Source organism: Ochlerotatus camptorhynchus, unplaced genomic scaffold (assembly GCF_037179485.1).
Source record: "Ochlerotatus camptorhynchus isolate MF236.1 unplaced genomic scaffold, CSIRO-AGI_Acam_v1.1 ptg000245l, whole genome shotgun sequence".
Taxonomy (NCBI): domain Eukaryota; kingdom Metazoa; phylum Arthropoda; class Insecta; order Diptera; family Culicidae; genus Ochlerotatus; species Ochlerotatus camptorhynchus.
Window position 1 is genome coordinate 185,660 of NW_027040735.1, and position 14,859 is coordinate 200,518.

At 42.5% G+C, this 14,859-nt stretch overlaps 1 protein-coding gene across 1 annotated transcript; it reads left to right on the forward strand.

Annotated features, from left to right (window-relative positions):
* Positions 1–6,518: 6,518 nt before the first annotated feature.
* LOC135704671 (protein shuttle craft-like) lies at positions 6,519–11,956 on the forward strand. The gene is made up of 4 exons (XM_065226148.1): positions 6,519–6,638; positions 6,985–9,554; positions 11,111–11,459; positions 11,538–11,956. The coding sequence occupies exons 2-4, from the start codon at positions 7,102–7,104 to the stop codon at positions 11,658–11,660; spliced, it is 2,925 nt and encodes a 974-aa protein (XP_065082220.1). The 5' UTR covers positions 6,519–6,638; positions 6,985–7,101; the 3' UTR covers positions 11,661–11,956.
* The last annotated feature ends 2,903 nt before the right edge of the window (positions 11,957–14,859 follow it).

Sequence of the window (14,859 nt, forward strand, 5' to 3'; positions counted from 1 at the left end):
ACGAAATGAAAATTTTACGGACTCCACGGGGCACGGGCTCCACTGCTCCACACACAGTGTTCAACAGCAGACGAACTTTACTTTGTTTTGAAGTTTGCTGTTCGCTCTCGTCGCTCTCGTCGCTCTCGCCCTCGAAGCCGATGTCCGGTGCGACTCTCACCTCTCGCCGCCACACGACGAGCAGATACGCTATTTTAAAACTAACCAAATTTAAGTAGTATCTACCCATATCGATTAACAGTGAAGCTACTAAAAAATGAGTAAACTAAGTAAGAATTAACCACTTCATTCGAGCACTTAAAATAACGTTTACTACCACTCAAACCTTGAAATAAAACAATATTTTGAGATTTTTTCTTCTAGAACCTCGAGAAAAGTAGCCAAAATTTGTGCGTTTCATAAAAAAATAGAAATTAGTTGGTCCAGTTTTGTGAAATCGCTGGTAGAAAGTCACGCCAAAACTGCTTGACAAAGTGGTCAATTAACCACTTAATTCAAGCAGATAAAATGACGTTTACTACACAGAAAAAAAATTGTTGAATATTACATCCAAACTGCTGCAACCAGGTCAATCCATAGGTTGTGTAAGATAACGTTACGATATACATCGATTTTGCGAACAAAATTACATCTATTGATGTAATATCATGTAATATCGAGTGTAATATTGTATCTGCTTTTTGCTATTACATCATTATTTCATACATCAGCTTGAATTACGTTGATCGATATTACATTTTTTTTTTTGCTGTGTACCACTCGAACTTTGATATGAAACATTATTTTGAGATTTTTTCTTCTAGAACCTCGAGAAAAGTAGCCAACATTTGTGCGTTTCATAAAAAAATATAAATTAGTTGGTCCAGTTTTGTGAAATCACTGGTAGAAAGTTACGCCAAAACTGCTTGACAAAGTGGTTAATTGACGAATTATAAAATTAACAACATCGATTGAATTCAGGTCGATGTTGTTCATATCAACGTAGTTTACTCATTTTGAGTAGCCTTTTGATCGATATCAGTAGATCCTACTCAAATTATAGTACGTTCAGACTACAGAGTTATAACATGTTATAGCGCTATCTTGATGGTGGTTTCTGTGTTGCAATTATTTGACAACCGTTATAACATGTTATAACTACTCAGTCTGGCCAGCGTTTAATAGTACGTTCAGACTACAGAGTTATAACATGTTATAGCGCTATCTTGATGGTGGTTTCTGTGTTGCAATTATTTGACAACCGTTATAACATGTTATAACTACTCAGTCTGGCCAGCGTTTAATAGTACAGAAACCACCATCAAGATAGCGCTATAACATGTTATAACTCTGTAGTCTGAACGTACTATCAGACTACAGAGTTATAACATGTTATAGCGCTATCTTGATGGTGGTTTCTGTGTTGCAATTATTTGACAACCGTTATAACATGTTATAACTGCTCAGTCTGGCCAGCGTTTAAGGCTCTGAACCATTTAGGCTGCGAACCAGGTGAACCATTTGCCGAGTTAAATTGCTAAATGGTTCAGAGCCTTAGTCACGGAACCAAATTTTGTCCATTTAAATCAAATATATATATGTTTATTATATAAAAATATGAACAGTTCAAAGTAAATTAAAAACATGTTTTCAACAAAAATATGTACGTTTGAATTAAATTCAAAAGCATGTTTATTTCAACAATACATAATCTGGGTAAACAGTTTTTAGCGTGTGATTTTTTCCTTCTTGTTTACATTCGGCAAACTCAACCGAAAACGGCCTGCAAGCGGCGAAACCAAAGACCGTTGGTCCGAAAACCCACGCAAGCATGTGTTCCAAGCTCGACAAAACCGGTGAAACCCAAGGGGGGGAGGTGGCTGTCAAATACGAATAATCGTCGCCTACCTCGCATAACTGGTTCCAAACGTAAACAAGCCATAAGAAACCTACAGCGTTTGTTTACGTTTGGAACCAGTTTCATACAAGATGATCAGTAGGCTGATTTGACAGCACGTCCCCCCAGGTGAAACCCCACAATATCAACGTCACTCCGTCGTTTCTGATACCGATCCCCATATCATCCTCACCCCCACCCGACGTCGAAAAAAAAACAACACCAAATGAGGACCAGCGTCAGAAACGACAAAACGACGCTAATATCACAAAGTTTTACCGGTTTTACTGAACTAGAATTAAAATTTTGCTTACAAAATGGAGTTAAGGCCATTTCAATTGTTGGTCTTGAGTTGTATCTTGAAGTTTAACGTTTGTTCATCTACTGAAAAATATAGTTGAACCAACCGAGGAGCCAACTATGGACTATAGTTGTTGCCCTCTATATATAGTCAAATCAACTATAGTTTCGGGTTATCTCTAAAACAATTGAACAATATAGTTATTTTGACCGGAAAAATAATTGCGTCTGCTACTCGGTCTGCTATAATTTGTTCTCCGTGCAGGAATCAATTTTTTCAAACACCTTCTCGAAAATAGGAAGATAAGGTGTTTGATCTTCCTATTTTCGAGAAGGTGTTTGTCAAAATTGATTCCTGTCTGTCAGAAATAAGTCTGGTACAATAGAGATTAGTGACGTTTAACGCACGCACACTAGCGGGTGGATCGCTGTGTAAAGTTGTTTATTATTTTCCTCTGGCTAACCTAAAAAATGTATGAAATTAGATCTGTCAAAATGAGTTTGACGGCGATTTGTTATGTATTTTCCTCGGATATTCACTAACACGCTCTCATATATCGTACCAATACAACTGGACGTGAAAATCTCTATAGCAGGTTTATTTGAAAATTTTCCATCTGTCAAATTTAAGTGAAAATTCACCATATGGAACACAGCCTAAACAATATCGAAGACAACAAATCAAGAAGACTGGCAACTTTGCCAGAATCCAAGCGACAGATACATTGGGCTCTGCGCTTGAGTGAAGATGGAAGCAACGCATAGAAAAAATGAGCAAATACACAAACCCTTCTTCTGAGTATGTAATCTTTGCTATCACATTCGTTCGAAGCCTTTACCTTAGCGGCAGATGACGCGATTGTACCTGTCCTCGCCTGTCTCAAACTGCTCGAATGAAGTGGTTAATTATAAGTCTATACACTAATCCAGCATTTATTTGTTCAGTATTTTTTTGTACTGGGTTTACACCGTAAAACGAAAGATTTACTGAAAATTCAGTTTAAATCAGGTGAATAACTGACGTTCTGTAAAACACAAACTGAACTTCGGTATCGTTTGATGCAAAATACTGTACACAGATTATTTATTTACTGAGAAAGTCGTTAATTTCCAAATTTTCGTGATATCACGAAAAGTCAGTAAAAATCAGGGGGAACGACACTTCAGGATTATCCCATTTTTACCCAAACCTCTCATATAATTTTCAACGTTCACAAAATTTCAATCCATCCTATCTATTCTTTCTATTCCCAATTTATCCCTTCTGCATGCACACAAATTGTCAAGCAAGCCGTGCAGTTTTTCGAAGTTTTCAGGTCGACCGCGAAGCACTCTGCCAGACTCACTGTCAGTTTACAACACTCTCCACAACAAACACCACGTATGTCAGCTGGCCATACCGGTAAAAAATCGGTGCGAAAACTAAAAAAAGATGACGGACCACTCGTCTATAATCGGTCTCGGGGGCAAAAAACATCAAGTGCATCACGGAAGATTCGGCAACGCACATCCCGGACTCAAACCGATCGAATTCGACGGATAAGAGCCCGGGTCTCTGTGTGTTGTAGCATGGAAGTTGCCGAACAGGCGCGAAGCAACTGTTGATTTCGTTCAGCTGATTCTAGCCCCGGGAAAAGCCTTACCAATGAAACCCCCTACGACAAGCAGGTGGAAAAGGAATTCAGGTCATTTTTTCCACTCGGCCCAAGTTTTACTCGTCTCTGATGCTGGTCAAGGGTTAATGGTGAAGTAAGACACCCACCGGCTGATGTATTTCTGTGCGAGAATATTGCGAATCAAATTCCCGTCCAAATGCAGCTGGGAATATTAACCGGAACCTTGTAATCCATCGCCATCACCCGTTCCTCCTAGTTTGCAGTTTCGACCTATTCGGTGCGGAACTAGGGGCCAGACAGCTTTAAATCATGAGTAATTTTTAAGCAAATTTTGAGTAGCTCTGAGTTACTCGCGCTGCTCAATGATGAATATCGTTGTCAACATGTCAATACATATCGCAGCAACTCAGTCAACGAGAGAAAATTTTTGATCGAGCTATGTGTCACATATGTTACACCGGTGTAAAACAATTTTGTAAACTTCTTTTCTTATATTCTAGCGTATCAGTTGCATTCCCTGCATTTTGCATGACTTTAATTACTTTGGTCAGCCATTACTAAGGAACAAGTCGCTTCTACCATATAATTATTCCAGATATCGCAGTGGAAGTGAAAAATCATTGCCAATAACTCTTTGTAAATTGAAAGCATACTACGAATATTCTACCAAACACGTAATGAAAACATACCAGGAATAGCTCTTGATGATCTGGGAATAATTAAACGGGTTTTAATCAGGGTAAAACCATAGAGGTAACTCTAAGACCACTGGGTCCCGAAGAAAATCATTATTATTTTTGGCTCACTCAGTACCAGAACAACGGTCCCAAGCAGTCCCAAGCTATTTCACTCACCCCTGCATGTTCTGCATGAATCCACACACCCCTGATGTTATCTGTCAAACTTTCATAGCGAATCAAAACAAACATAGTGTAGTAATAGAATTTTAACTAGAATAGGGTACGTTAATCGTTTGCTTGGGACCAATAGGCTACTAAAGTGGTGAGCCAATTTAAAATCGTTAGTTTCGTATTGATTGTTGGTGGTACGACCGAGTACCACAGAAGAACGGTACCGCAAAAGCAAGGCCACATTTATAGAGCTAGGTAGAAGATGTTAAGGAAGGTTCAATAAATTACCCACTAGAGGTAAGGCCGCGCGTACTCTGGGAAGTGCACTGTTTAAGAATTTTAGAACGGGGTGATCTCACGCGTCGCCCTACTCCCGAAATTAGAAGGAAAGTAATTAAATTCGGAACCCAAATAAAACCGTATCGTCACTTAGGCGATACAGCAAAGGCCATAGGACTTGTGCGTAGGGACTTGAGCGTTAGGTGAATAAGACCTTTGCATAGATGCAAAGCGCACATGCGCACGATGTACTGACGCCCAAATTCTAGGGCCCCGACTCCTTATATAAGGGAAATTTCAGAGAAATAAAATCAGTGTGTTTTTTGACTATTCGTTCATGCGGCTCACTCATCCGAAACCCAATCGGTAAGTTATATCAGATCTTGAGCCTGAATTGGTTAGCAATCCAGCCGAAAGATTGTATCCGGAAGCCCCTTACTCGCCACCAACTAAATTTGGCAAGTGATACCGGACTCTCTTTAGGTGGAACCCAACCAATTGGAATCAATTACAGATTGTGGCAACTGGCCAGCAGTCTGGATTGAAGAGATCTGGTTAACTTGGAACTTCACGTATCCTTCAAGAAGGAAAACTCTGCTCACAAAACCTCCCCATCCTAGCACACGTGAGCCGATTACCTTCGCATCGGTTTGGCAACCGATTGAATCGTAACCCTAAACGATTCTCGCAACGGGAACCAAAAGACCCTCACGGGTGCGAACACCAATCTAGTATCCCCAACTCCTGACCAAAACAAAAACTCAATCCCAATACGATCCCGTGAGCAACACTAAGTGTGTATTCTAAGTCTCTATTCCAAGCTATGCGTCGGCAGGAGAGTTGTGATTTAGTGTAAAACGCTGTCCAGACTGGAGAGTTATAACATGTTATAAGGTTGCCAAATAATTGCAACACAGAAACCACCATCAAGATAGCGCTATAACCATAGATGTAACTCTAAGACCACTGGGTCCCGAAGAAAATCATTATAATTTTTGGCTCACTCAGTACCAGAACAACGGTCCCAAGCAGTCCCAAGCTATTTCACTCACCCCTGCATGTTCTGCATGAATCCACACACCCCTGATGTTATCTGTCAAACTTTCATAGCGAATCAAAACAAACATAGTGTAGTAATAGAATTTCAACTAGAATAGGGTACGTTAATCGTTTGCTTGGGATCAATTGGCTACTAAAGTGGTGAGCCAATTTAAAATCGTTAGTTTCGTATTGATTGTTGCTATAACATTGTTGTTATAACTCTGTAGTCTGAACGTACTGTAACTTTTAATCTATTTAGATTTGAAAATCTTTTGAGTGTGCTATTACCATATTTTGAGTAGCCTCAAACGAGCGTGACGTTTAATGTGTCTTACTAGATTTTATAGCAGCCGTTTCATGTTCTATAAAGTTTCACACCCCTGCATAATCCTTTATCGCGATATTATTGTTGTTGTTGATGAATAAGGTTCGGCAAAACGAGAGCCGAATAGATTCTACTCAAACACTTCGACAAAGCAAACCGAGGCTATCTATTAGAGCAAGTGAAACAAAAACTAGCAAAGCCTGTCCTCAACATCAATGGTGATGCTGATGCTGATGGTCTTTGACCACCGTCAGCTCGCGCAGCACCCAACTTTTCGTCGATAGTAGTTTTCCAATTTTTAGTTATTTTCCTCATTTCCCCAGCGTTTTTCCTTCGATTTTCCAGCTCAGGTAAGTGTTATTTGTGTTTTCAGCTAATATTACCGGGGAAAACAGACAGTACGGCGGATAATTTTCCAATGGAAATTGCACAACATTGCGGTCGAAACTTTCTCCTTTTCCAGCCCCATTAAAGTTTAATGGTGGTGCTGTTGCTCTTTAGTGTCGGGTGGCGGAGGCTCACAAGTATTGAAGGAGGGTAGAAGGGTAGCAACAGCGCAGCTACCTAAAATTAAACTGCTTCAGATGATGGTTATTTAGGTGGTTGTTTTGACTATCTTATCTTGAGGTGTTTCATAGATTTCCTTTATTTCACAATAATTGATCATCAATCTAATAGTGTTTGTACATCCCGTAGGGCAACTAAACATCGCCACTGGGAGCTGCGTTCAAACTCAACCCCCTTGCGGGGCCGAAGATCTCGGTTGTGTGCTACGACAGATAGCAAACAATAAGGATACATCCATCGTCGGAGATGGCGAGCGGCGGAGGCGATGGTCCATCATCTTCCGGTGGACATCAAAGCTTCGAGCAGTTCATATCGCAATTCTCGGCTGGAACGTCCCTTCAAGCACCGTCTGATTCAGCCGGGAACAGCGGTTTTGACGCAAGCTCGAATTTGAAACCAACCGCTGCAGAGTTTGTTCCACGCTGGCAGCAGAGACAGGGACTAGCCCCGCGGGAGCATAATTGTGTCAACGAGAACAATGGTGAAAGAGCGACCGGTGCTGTGAGGAAGCAGTACGATGGATCTAAGTGGAATAACGGCCGCAGGAATAATCGCAATGGGTTTGGGAGTGGACGAGGACGCGGTTTTAATGACCATCAAAGGGAACCGAGGGAGAATGGTGGGGATAATGGAAGATCGTCCCATGAAGGATTGAATGGTGACTATTCAAGGGAATATGACAGGCCCCGTAGAGCACCGCAGCAACAGCCGCAGCAGAATGGAAGATGGAAGGGAAACGCTGGAGGTGGACGTTTTCGCAATGGGCGTAATCAGAGGCCCGATCAGGATCGAAACGAACCCCAGATTGATGGCAGCAATTACAATCACAACAATGGACCTAAGGATGCGGAAGTGAAAGACCGTAGACCAAATGGATATCAAAGGAATCGAGCCCGCCAGGAGAAGCTTGAAGCGACGATTACCTCCAAGTGCTCGCAGCGCGAGAAACTCATTCGGGAGCTGGATTCATCCAAGTTGGAGTGTCTCGTTTGTTGCGATCTGGTGCGACCAACACAATCTATTTGGTCCTGTCCAAATTGCTACCACATTTTGCATCTGACCTGCACGACTAAGTGGGCTAGTAGTTCGAAATCTGATGACGGGTGGCGTTGTCCTGCGTGCCAGAACGTGTCGAAGAAGATTCCACGGGAATACTACTGCTTCTGTGGAAAGCAAAAGAACCCTCAGTATAATCGAAGCGACGTGGCCCATTCTTGTGGGGAACTTTGTAGTCGGGAAGAGCTTTGCGAGCATGCATGCACATTGCTTTGTCATCCCGGACCATGTCCACCGTGTCAGGCGATGGTGCAGAGAAGTTGCGGCTGCGGAAGATCAACTAAACCGATGCAGTGTAGCCAAAAGGATGAGATCCTTTGCGATGCCACATGTGAAAAACCTTTGAATTGCGGAATCCACACTTGTCAGCAGAGATGCCACTGTGGCACATGTGGCGAATGTGAGGAAACCCTGGAGCACAAATGTCATTGCGAAAAGGAAACGAAGCAGGTTTCTTGCACGGTTGACAATTTGGACAATACTCGCTTCGGTTGTGGAGAGATTTGCAACGCACAACTCGGTTGTAAGAATCACAACTGTACCAAAGCTTGTCACTCGGAAACTTGTGGTGAATGCTCGCTTTCCCCGGAGGTCATTACATCGTGTCCCTGTGGAAAACAAGCCATCGTAAAAGGAGAACGCGAATCGTGCCTGGATCCTATCCCGGTTTGTAAGGCTGTCTGTGGCAAGCAGCTTCCTTGTGGTACCCCAGGTGCCCATCATGTTTGCAACGCCCGATGCCACTTGGGGGAGTGTCTTCCGTGCAACAAAACCACTCTCGTCAAGTGTCGTTGCGGTCATATGGATCAGCAGATCAAGTGCAAGCAACTTAAAACACGTGCTGACGATGCCCGCTGCAAGAAACGTTGCACTCGGATGCGTAGCTGTGCCAAGCACAAGTGCAACCAGGAGTGTTGCATCGATTATGATCACATCTGCTTGAAGACTTGCTCGCAGATGCTATCCTGCGGTCGTCATCGCTGCGACAAGCCCTGTCACAAAGGTTCCTGTCAGACTTGTCACCGCGTTTCGTTTGACGAACTGACCTGCGAATGTGGGGCAAGTGTCATCTATCCTCCAGTGCCTTGCGGAACGAAGAAACCGCCCTGCGATAAACCCTGCTCACGACGGCACCACTGTTCCCATCCGGTCCTACACAACTGTCACTCAGACACCAAATGTGCGCCGTGTGTCGTGCTGACCACCCAGTACTGCTACGGCAAGCACGAACAGCGAAAAACTATCCCGTGCTTCCAGGTCTCATTCAGCTGCGGACTGGCATGCGCTAAACCACTACCATGCGGACGTCACAAGTGCATTAAACCATGTCACGAAAACGAATGCTTCGGCGAAGGCGAAATCTGCAAGCAAAACTGCACCACCGCACGGACGAACTGTTCCCATCAGTGCAAGGCACCTTGCCACGATGGTGAATGTCCACCGGATTTACCGTGCAAGGAAATGGTAGAGGTTACCTGCGAATGTGGCCACCGGAAGCAGATGAGAACTTGTCACGACTTCAGCAAGGACTACCGCAGGTTTGCTTCCGCACAGTTGGCGTCTTCCATGCAGGAGATGCAACGTGGCGGATCGGTCGAACTGAGTGACATCCTGGGCTCCGGCAAGCCGAAAAGTAATAAGACGTAAGTACCGATACCAAAAATGTTGTTTTGTAATATCAACTGTTGAAAGCGATGCACATCAAACATGACGAAAAAGTTGACCCATGGAACTTTAAAAAAAATCTCATTATGTCTAGCATGCAGGATGCAGAAAAGATCTAGACCAACAATTAAAATAGGCGGAACAACCAATCGTAAACAATGGCTTGAAAAGCAAATTTCTCGATAATCAAAACACACCCACGCAAAATAACAATGCCATTCGATAAATGAAGTCAGATGCTGGTAGGGTTAAATACCCCATTTCCGGCCTATTAAGCACAACCCGCACTTAGTCTTTCTTAATCTAGATCAGTTTAGCATCAAACGGAATGTTATTATCAGTGATGGCTTCCAAATTTATTTACCTTTCCGTACGTACCATAAGATTTGAAAACGAGAAACCAATCGTTGAGATATTGTCAAAAGTCCAACACTGCTTCTTGACGCCAAACTCGGCCTACGGATTTTAAACTCGGCCTAAAACGCTGTCCAGACTGGAGAGTTATAACACGTTATAACTGTTGTCAAATAATTGCAACACAGAAACCACCATCAAGATAGCGCTATAACATGTTATAACTCTGTAGTCTGAACGTACTATAACGCATTAAAACGCAATTGAAACGCCAATGAATTCACTTCGGCCTATCGGATGAAGATAAAAATGGATTCGGTCGGAGCGCTTCTTTTGTTTTTGGGAATAATGGGTGCAAACTTTCATACCAGCGGCGCCGGTGGTGTAGTGGTAAGCGTGATTACCTCTCACCCCAGCAGGCCTGGGTTCAATCCCAGTCGGCGCCGCCGGGATGTTCTGAGGCATAACATCTCTGATCACGCCTTCCTTCGGAAGGGAAGTAAAGCCGTTGGTCCCCGGTTCATGAGTTGATGGGTCGATAAGTAGGGTCCAGGTGTGGGAGCTGCCTTCCTGGCGTCGGTAGCATTGGTGCTCAGCACGGAAAACAAGATCGACGGAAAACAAATCAAGGAAAAAAAAAAAAAAAACTTTCATACCACGCGTTCTCATTGACTTCGTTCGGTAGCTTATTAACTAAAGTATCGTATCAAACGCATAATTGACTTGTTAACTCTGAAATCATGGAGTTATTTGAAGTTTTCTGCTCGATAGGCCCAAAATGGGCGATTAGATCTACCCTATTAGATATTGCGTGGAATATGTTTTTATTCTTGTGAAATTTGCGTTTAAAGCTATTGTTTACGGTTGGTTGTTCGACTTATTTCAATTGTTGCCCTAGAGATTATGTTTTGCAGCCGTAAAATACTCATGCTGTTTCAAAGTATACCATAAATTAACTAATTAATTAATTAATTTAGCTTTATTTAGGAGGCTTTCAGCCTTAGGCTGGTTCGCCTCCACTAAATTAACTAGAAATTCTTCATCAAATGCTTAAAAACTTTTTCTCGAAAAATAATTTCTTAACTGGATTCTGATTTGATGCCCTGTGCATCACTGTCGATGCGCTAAAAGCCAATAATCGCAATAATCCCTCATATCGGTCGCTTACCAACATTTTCAGTTTGGAATGCAGCGACGAATGTCGCACGCTTGAGCGCAACCGCCGCCTCGCAATAGGCCTTCAGATTCGTAACCCGGACCTGTCGTCCAAGCTGCAGCCCAACTATTCCGATTTTTTGAAAACCTACGCCAAAAAGGATCCCGCCCTGATCAAGATGATCCACGAGAAACTCACCGAGCTGGTGAAGCTAGCCAAAGAAAGCAAACACTCGCGCAGTCACTCCTTTCCGGTGATGAACCGCGAAAAGCGTCACGTCGTCCACGACATGTGCGGGATGTTCGGTGTCGAATCAGTTGCATACGATGCCGAACCGAACCGGAACGTGGTGGCTACGGCCGATCGATTCAAGGTATAACAACTAAAAGATCTTCTTCCGGTCTTGCTGTTGATTGCTAATTTTCCAAACCGTTGATTTTCTCTTCCACAGGCCTGGCTACCGAGCATGAGTCTTCTGGAGGTCCTACAACGCGAAAGCGGTCAGCGGCGTGTGGTGTTGCCCAATTTGAATGCGTGGGGTCGAACAGCGACCAACAGCAGCGCGAACAAGTGACACCACAATATGGACATCAGTACCGAATTTTACCCCCAACTTCGTTTTTCTCTATCTCAAGAGTTTTTTTTTTCATTCGATTTACTTTTACCTATCATCTGCAAACAATTTACAAACTATTAATATTTTCGATTTTTTTTTTGCTTCTCCAACATAATTTGGGCCTAATTTTTGCTCTCTTCTGATTGGAAGAAGCAACCTCAAATGACAGAAGTCAGTTTGCCATTGTAACATTTGCTTTCGCTTGTGAAGAAATTCTAAAATTTTAAGTCAATATACAGTCCATTCCGGGTAAACATGCCACCTTGGGACGACATTTATTTCTGAGAAAGTCCACCAGTTTGATACCTCGTCGACACCCGGCGTCTACTTCCCAGGTCACAGAAGCGGAACAAGCAATGCTCTTAAGAAACAAATGCTAAATCTGCAGTTCAATTGTTGAATCAGTCGGTGGCTTGTAATACGTATAGACACTGAATACTGGCCAATGAGTGTAACAATTAATCATTTTGTCAAGCTTCTGCATTCATGTTCCATCAGATGTCACTGCTGTTGTTTGCGGTGACATCTATCGGAAACTAGACACAATCTGTGCAAAACATGTCTGGTACCTCTATATATGCATTTAGATTATTATTCGAAGTCCCTCCTTTTTTACACATTCTGCACACAAAATAGCTCACCCCTCACAGAATTTCCCGCCGAATTTTATGTATGGGGCGGGGCATAAAGTATCTTTTGCGCAGAATATGTAAAAAAGGAGGGACTTCAAATGTTAAAGCAAATGCATATATAGAGGTACCAGACATGTTTTGTAGTGTCAGGTACTCTATTTTGTAATCTGTGAAAGGGAAATCACAAATCGAGTATCAACAAAATACATGGCATGTTGAGAGATTGAGCTTGTGAGAGAGAATTTCTCTCTCAAATTTGAAATTTTTTGGCTCTCTGGGGACTGGTAGTAAAGCAGGTAAAATTGTATGGGGAAAAATCATTTTTATTTAATTGTAGCTTGTTTAGCATTAATTCCCGGGGAAAAACTGAACGACAAAGCCCCTGACTAATTTCTTTAGGTTGTCGTTCACTTTTTTTGACCTGAATATGCACCGAAAGCGAATTATTCCCACTTCTCTCAATTTTTATATGGGGATTTTTATCACTTCCTACCAGCGGAACAGCGCCATCTCTGTGGAAAATGGTCGAACAAAATGATTAATTAAACAAAACATGCTCAAGTTCTATTGAAAAATCCAAGTTTGAACCGGCCACCGTGGCGCTGCTATCGCTGCGGTTGTCGTCATCAAATCATCTATCATCAAATGGAGTATGTTTTTCAGCGCGTTAGAAGGTGTGATCAGAAGAGCTGGGATCGAAACAAGTGGCACGATCTTCAGGAAGTCCATCCAGCTTCTTGGTTTCGCCGATGACATTGACATCATGGCAAGGAACTTTGGAGCAAGGAGCATCGAAGACGAAATACATGAAAGGAAGAGGTTCTTGGGAAGACAATGATAGCCTCCCACCCCGAGTTCAGATTGACTGTGACGAAATCGAGGTGGTCGTGTATTTGGGCTCACTGGTGACCACCGAAAATGATTCCAGCAGAGAAATTTAAAGACGCATTATGGCAGAGAATCGTGCCTACATTGAATTCCGGAGGACGCTCCGGTCGAAAAAAAAAATTCGCCGCCGCACGAAGTTGACTGTCTACAAGACGCTGATTAGACCGGTGATCCTCTACGGCCACGAGACCTGGACTATACTCGTGGTGTTTTCGAACGGAAGGTGTTGCGTACCATCTACAGAGCAGTGCAGATGGATGACGGAACGTGGAGGAGGCGAATGAACCACGAGTTGCACCTCGATTGCACCAGCTGCTGGAAGAACCATCCATCACAAAAATTGGGCGACTACGGTGGGCTGGGCACGACCCAGTGTAAATGGTTCTCGAAAGCGACCCAAGAGGAACAAGGTAAATCGACCAAGTAGAAGGTGACCTACGGAACCTTCGCAGACTACGAGGCTGGCAAAGTGTGACCATGGATCGAGTAGAATGGAGATGACTCCCGCCTAAACGCGAACCATAACTTGACCTTACCGAAAATGATTAAAAATTGTATATAATCCCTACTAAACTTTAACTGAAATGGTTATGGAACTTTACATGAACGTTTGTGTGATAAAGTTTTAACTTTTTGTATTATGATTTTTTGGAAGTGGATAGTTGATCTTTCCATACAATTTCGGAATAGGAATGGTATTAGTAATCTGTAATCTCGATATTTGTGTTGCATTGGCCAGAAATAAAATGGAAGGGCAAAAGTCTAGATGAGGAGAGATGATTGATTTGTATAGCTGTATTTTATTGGCAATAGTTAAATCGTTTTTCAGTCGACATAGAATTCCATACTTCTTGGCAATTTTCTTGATGACATTGTCAATGTGAGAGTTGAACTTAAGTGTGTCATCAATAATCATGCCAAGATATTTAATCTCCCGAACGCGATCAATAGTCTCATCATCAATTAAAACAGCGACGTTCTCATTTACTCTATTCCGCGAAATTACCATAAATTTAGTTTTACTTGTATTCAATTTCAACTGCTTATACCATCTACTTAGCGAACGCAAATCTTCATTCAAGTGTAAAACGGCATCATCTAAATCCTTAGCTGCAATGATTAACACACTATCATCTGCAAAAAGATTAATTGTAATTGTAATTGTTCAGTGCATAGGCTGTGCCTTCCGCTAAGAACGCTTATCTAGGGACCAACCCCCTAGTCTATACACCTACTGTCCTTCCCGTTGCACTCGTCAGCTCGTGCGATACTCTAGACACACATGGGTGGTCGTATCCGGGTCCTCCCCTGGGTAGGCTCGTGTCCGTCCAGGTTCTGGTACATTAACTTATCTATATATGCATGGTAATTATACTTTTAAAACTCACCTTTTGATTATAATCTCGAAAATGCTGAAACTAAATAAAGATTAGCGATCCATATAAGGTGTGTGCTGCGACGGAGTAGTAATTGAAGGAAATGAGGTTCTGATGTGAAGTATAGGTAATTCTAAAATAGGTAAATCAATTAATCATAAGCTGCTAACAGTTACTAATAAATGGGTACGATAAATCACTCATCGATGAGTATTGCCATTCCCACTGAAAAATGGGCAAAACCTTAATCATAAATGGATA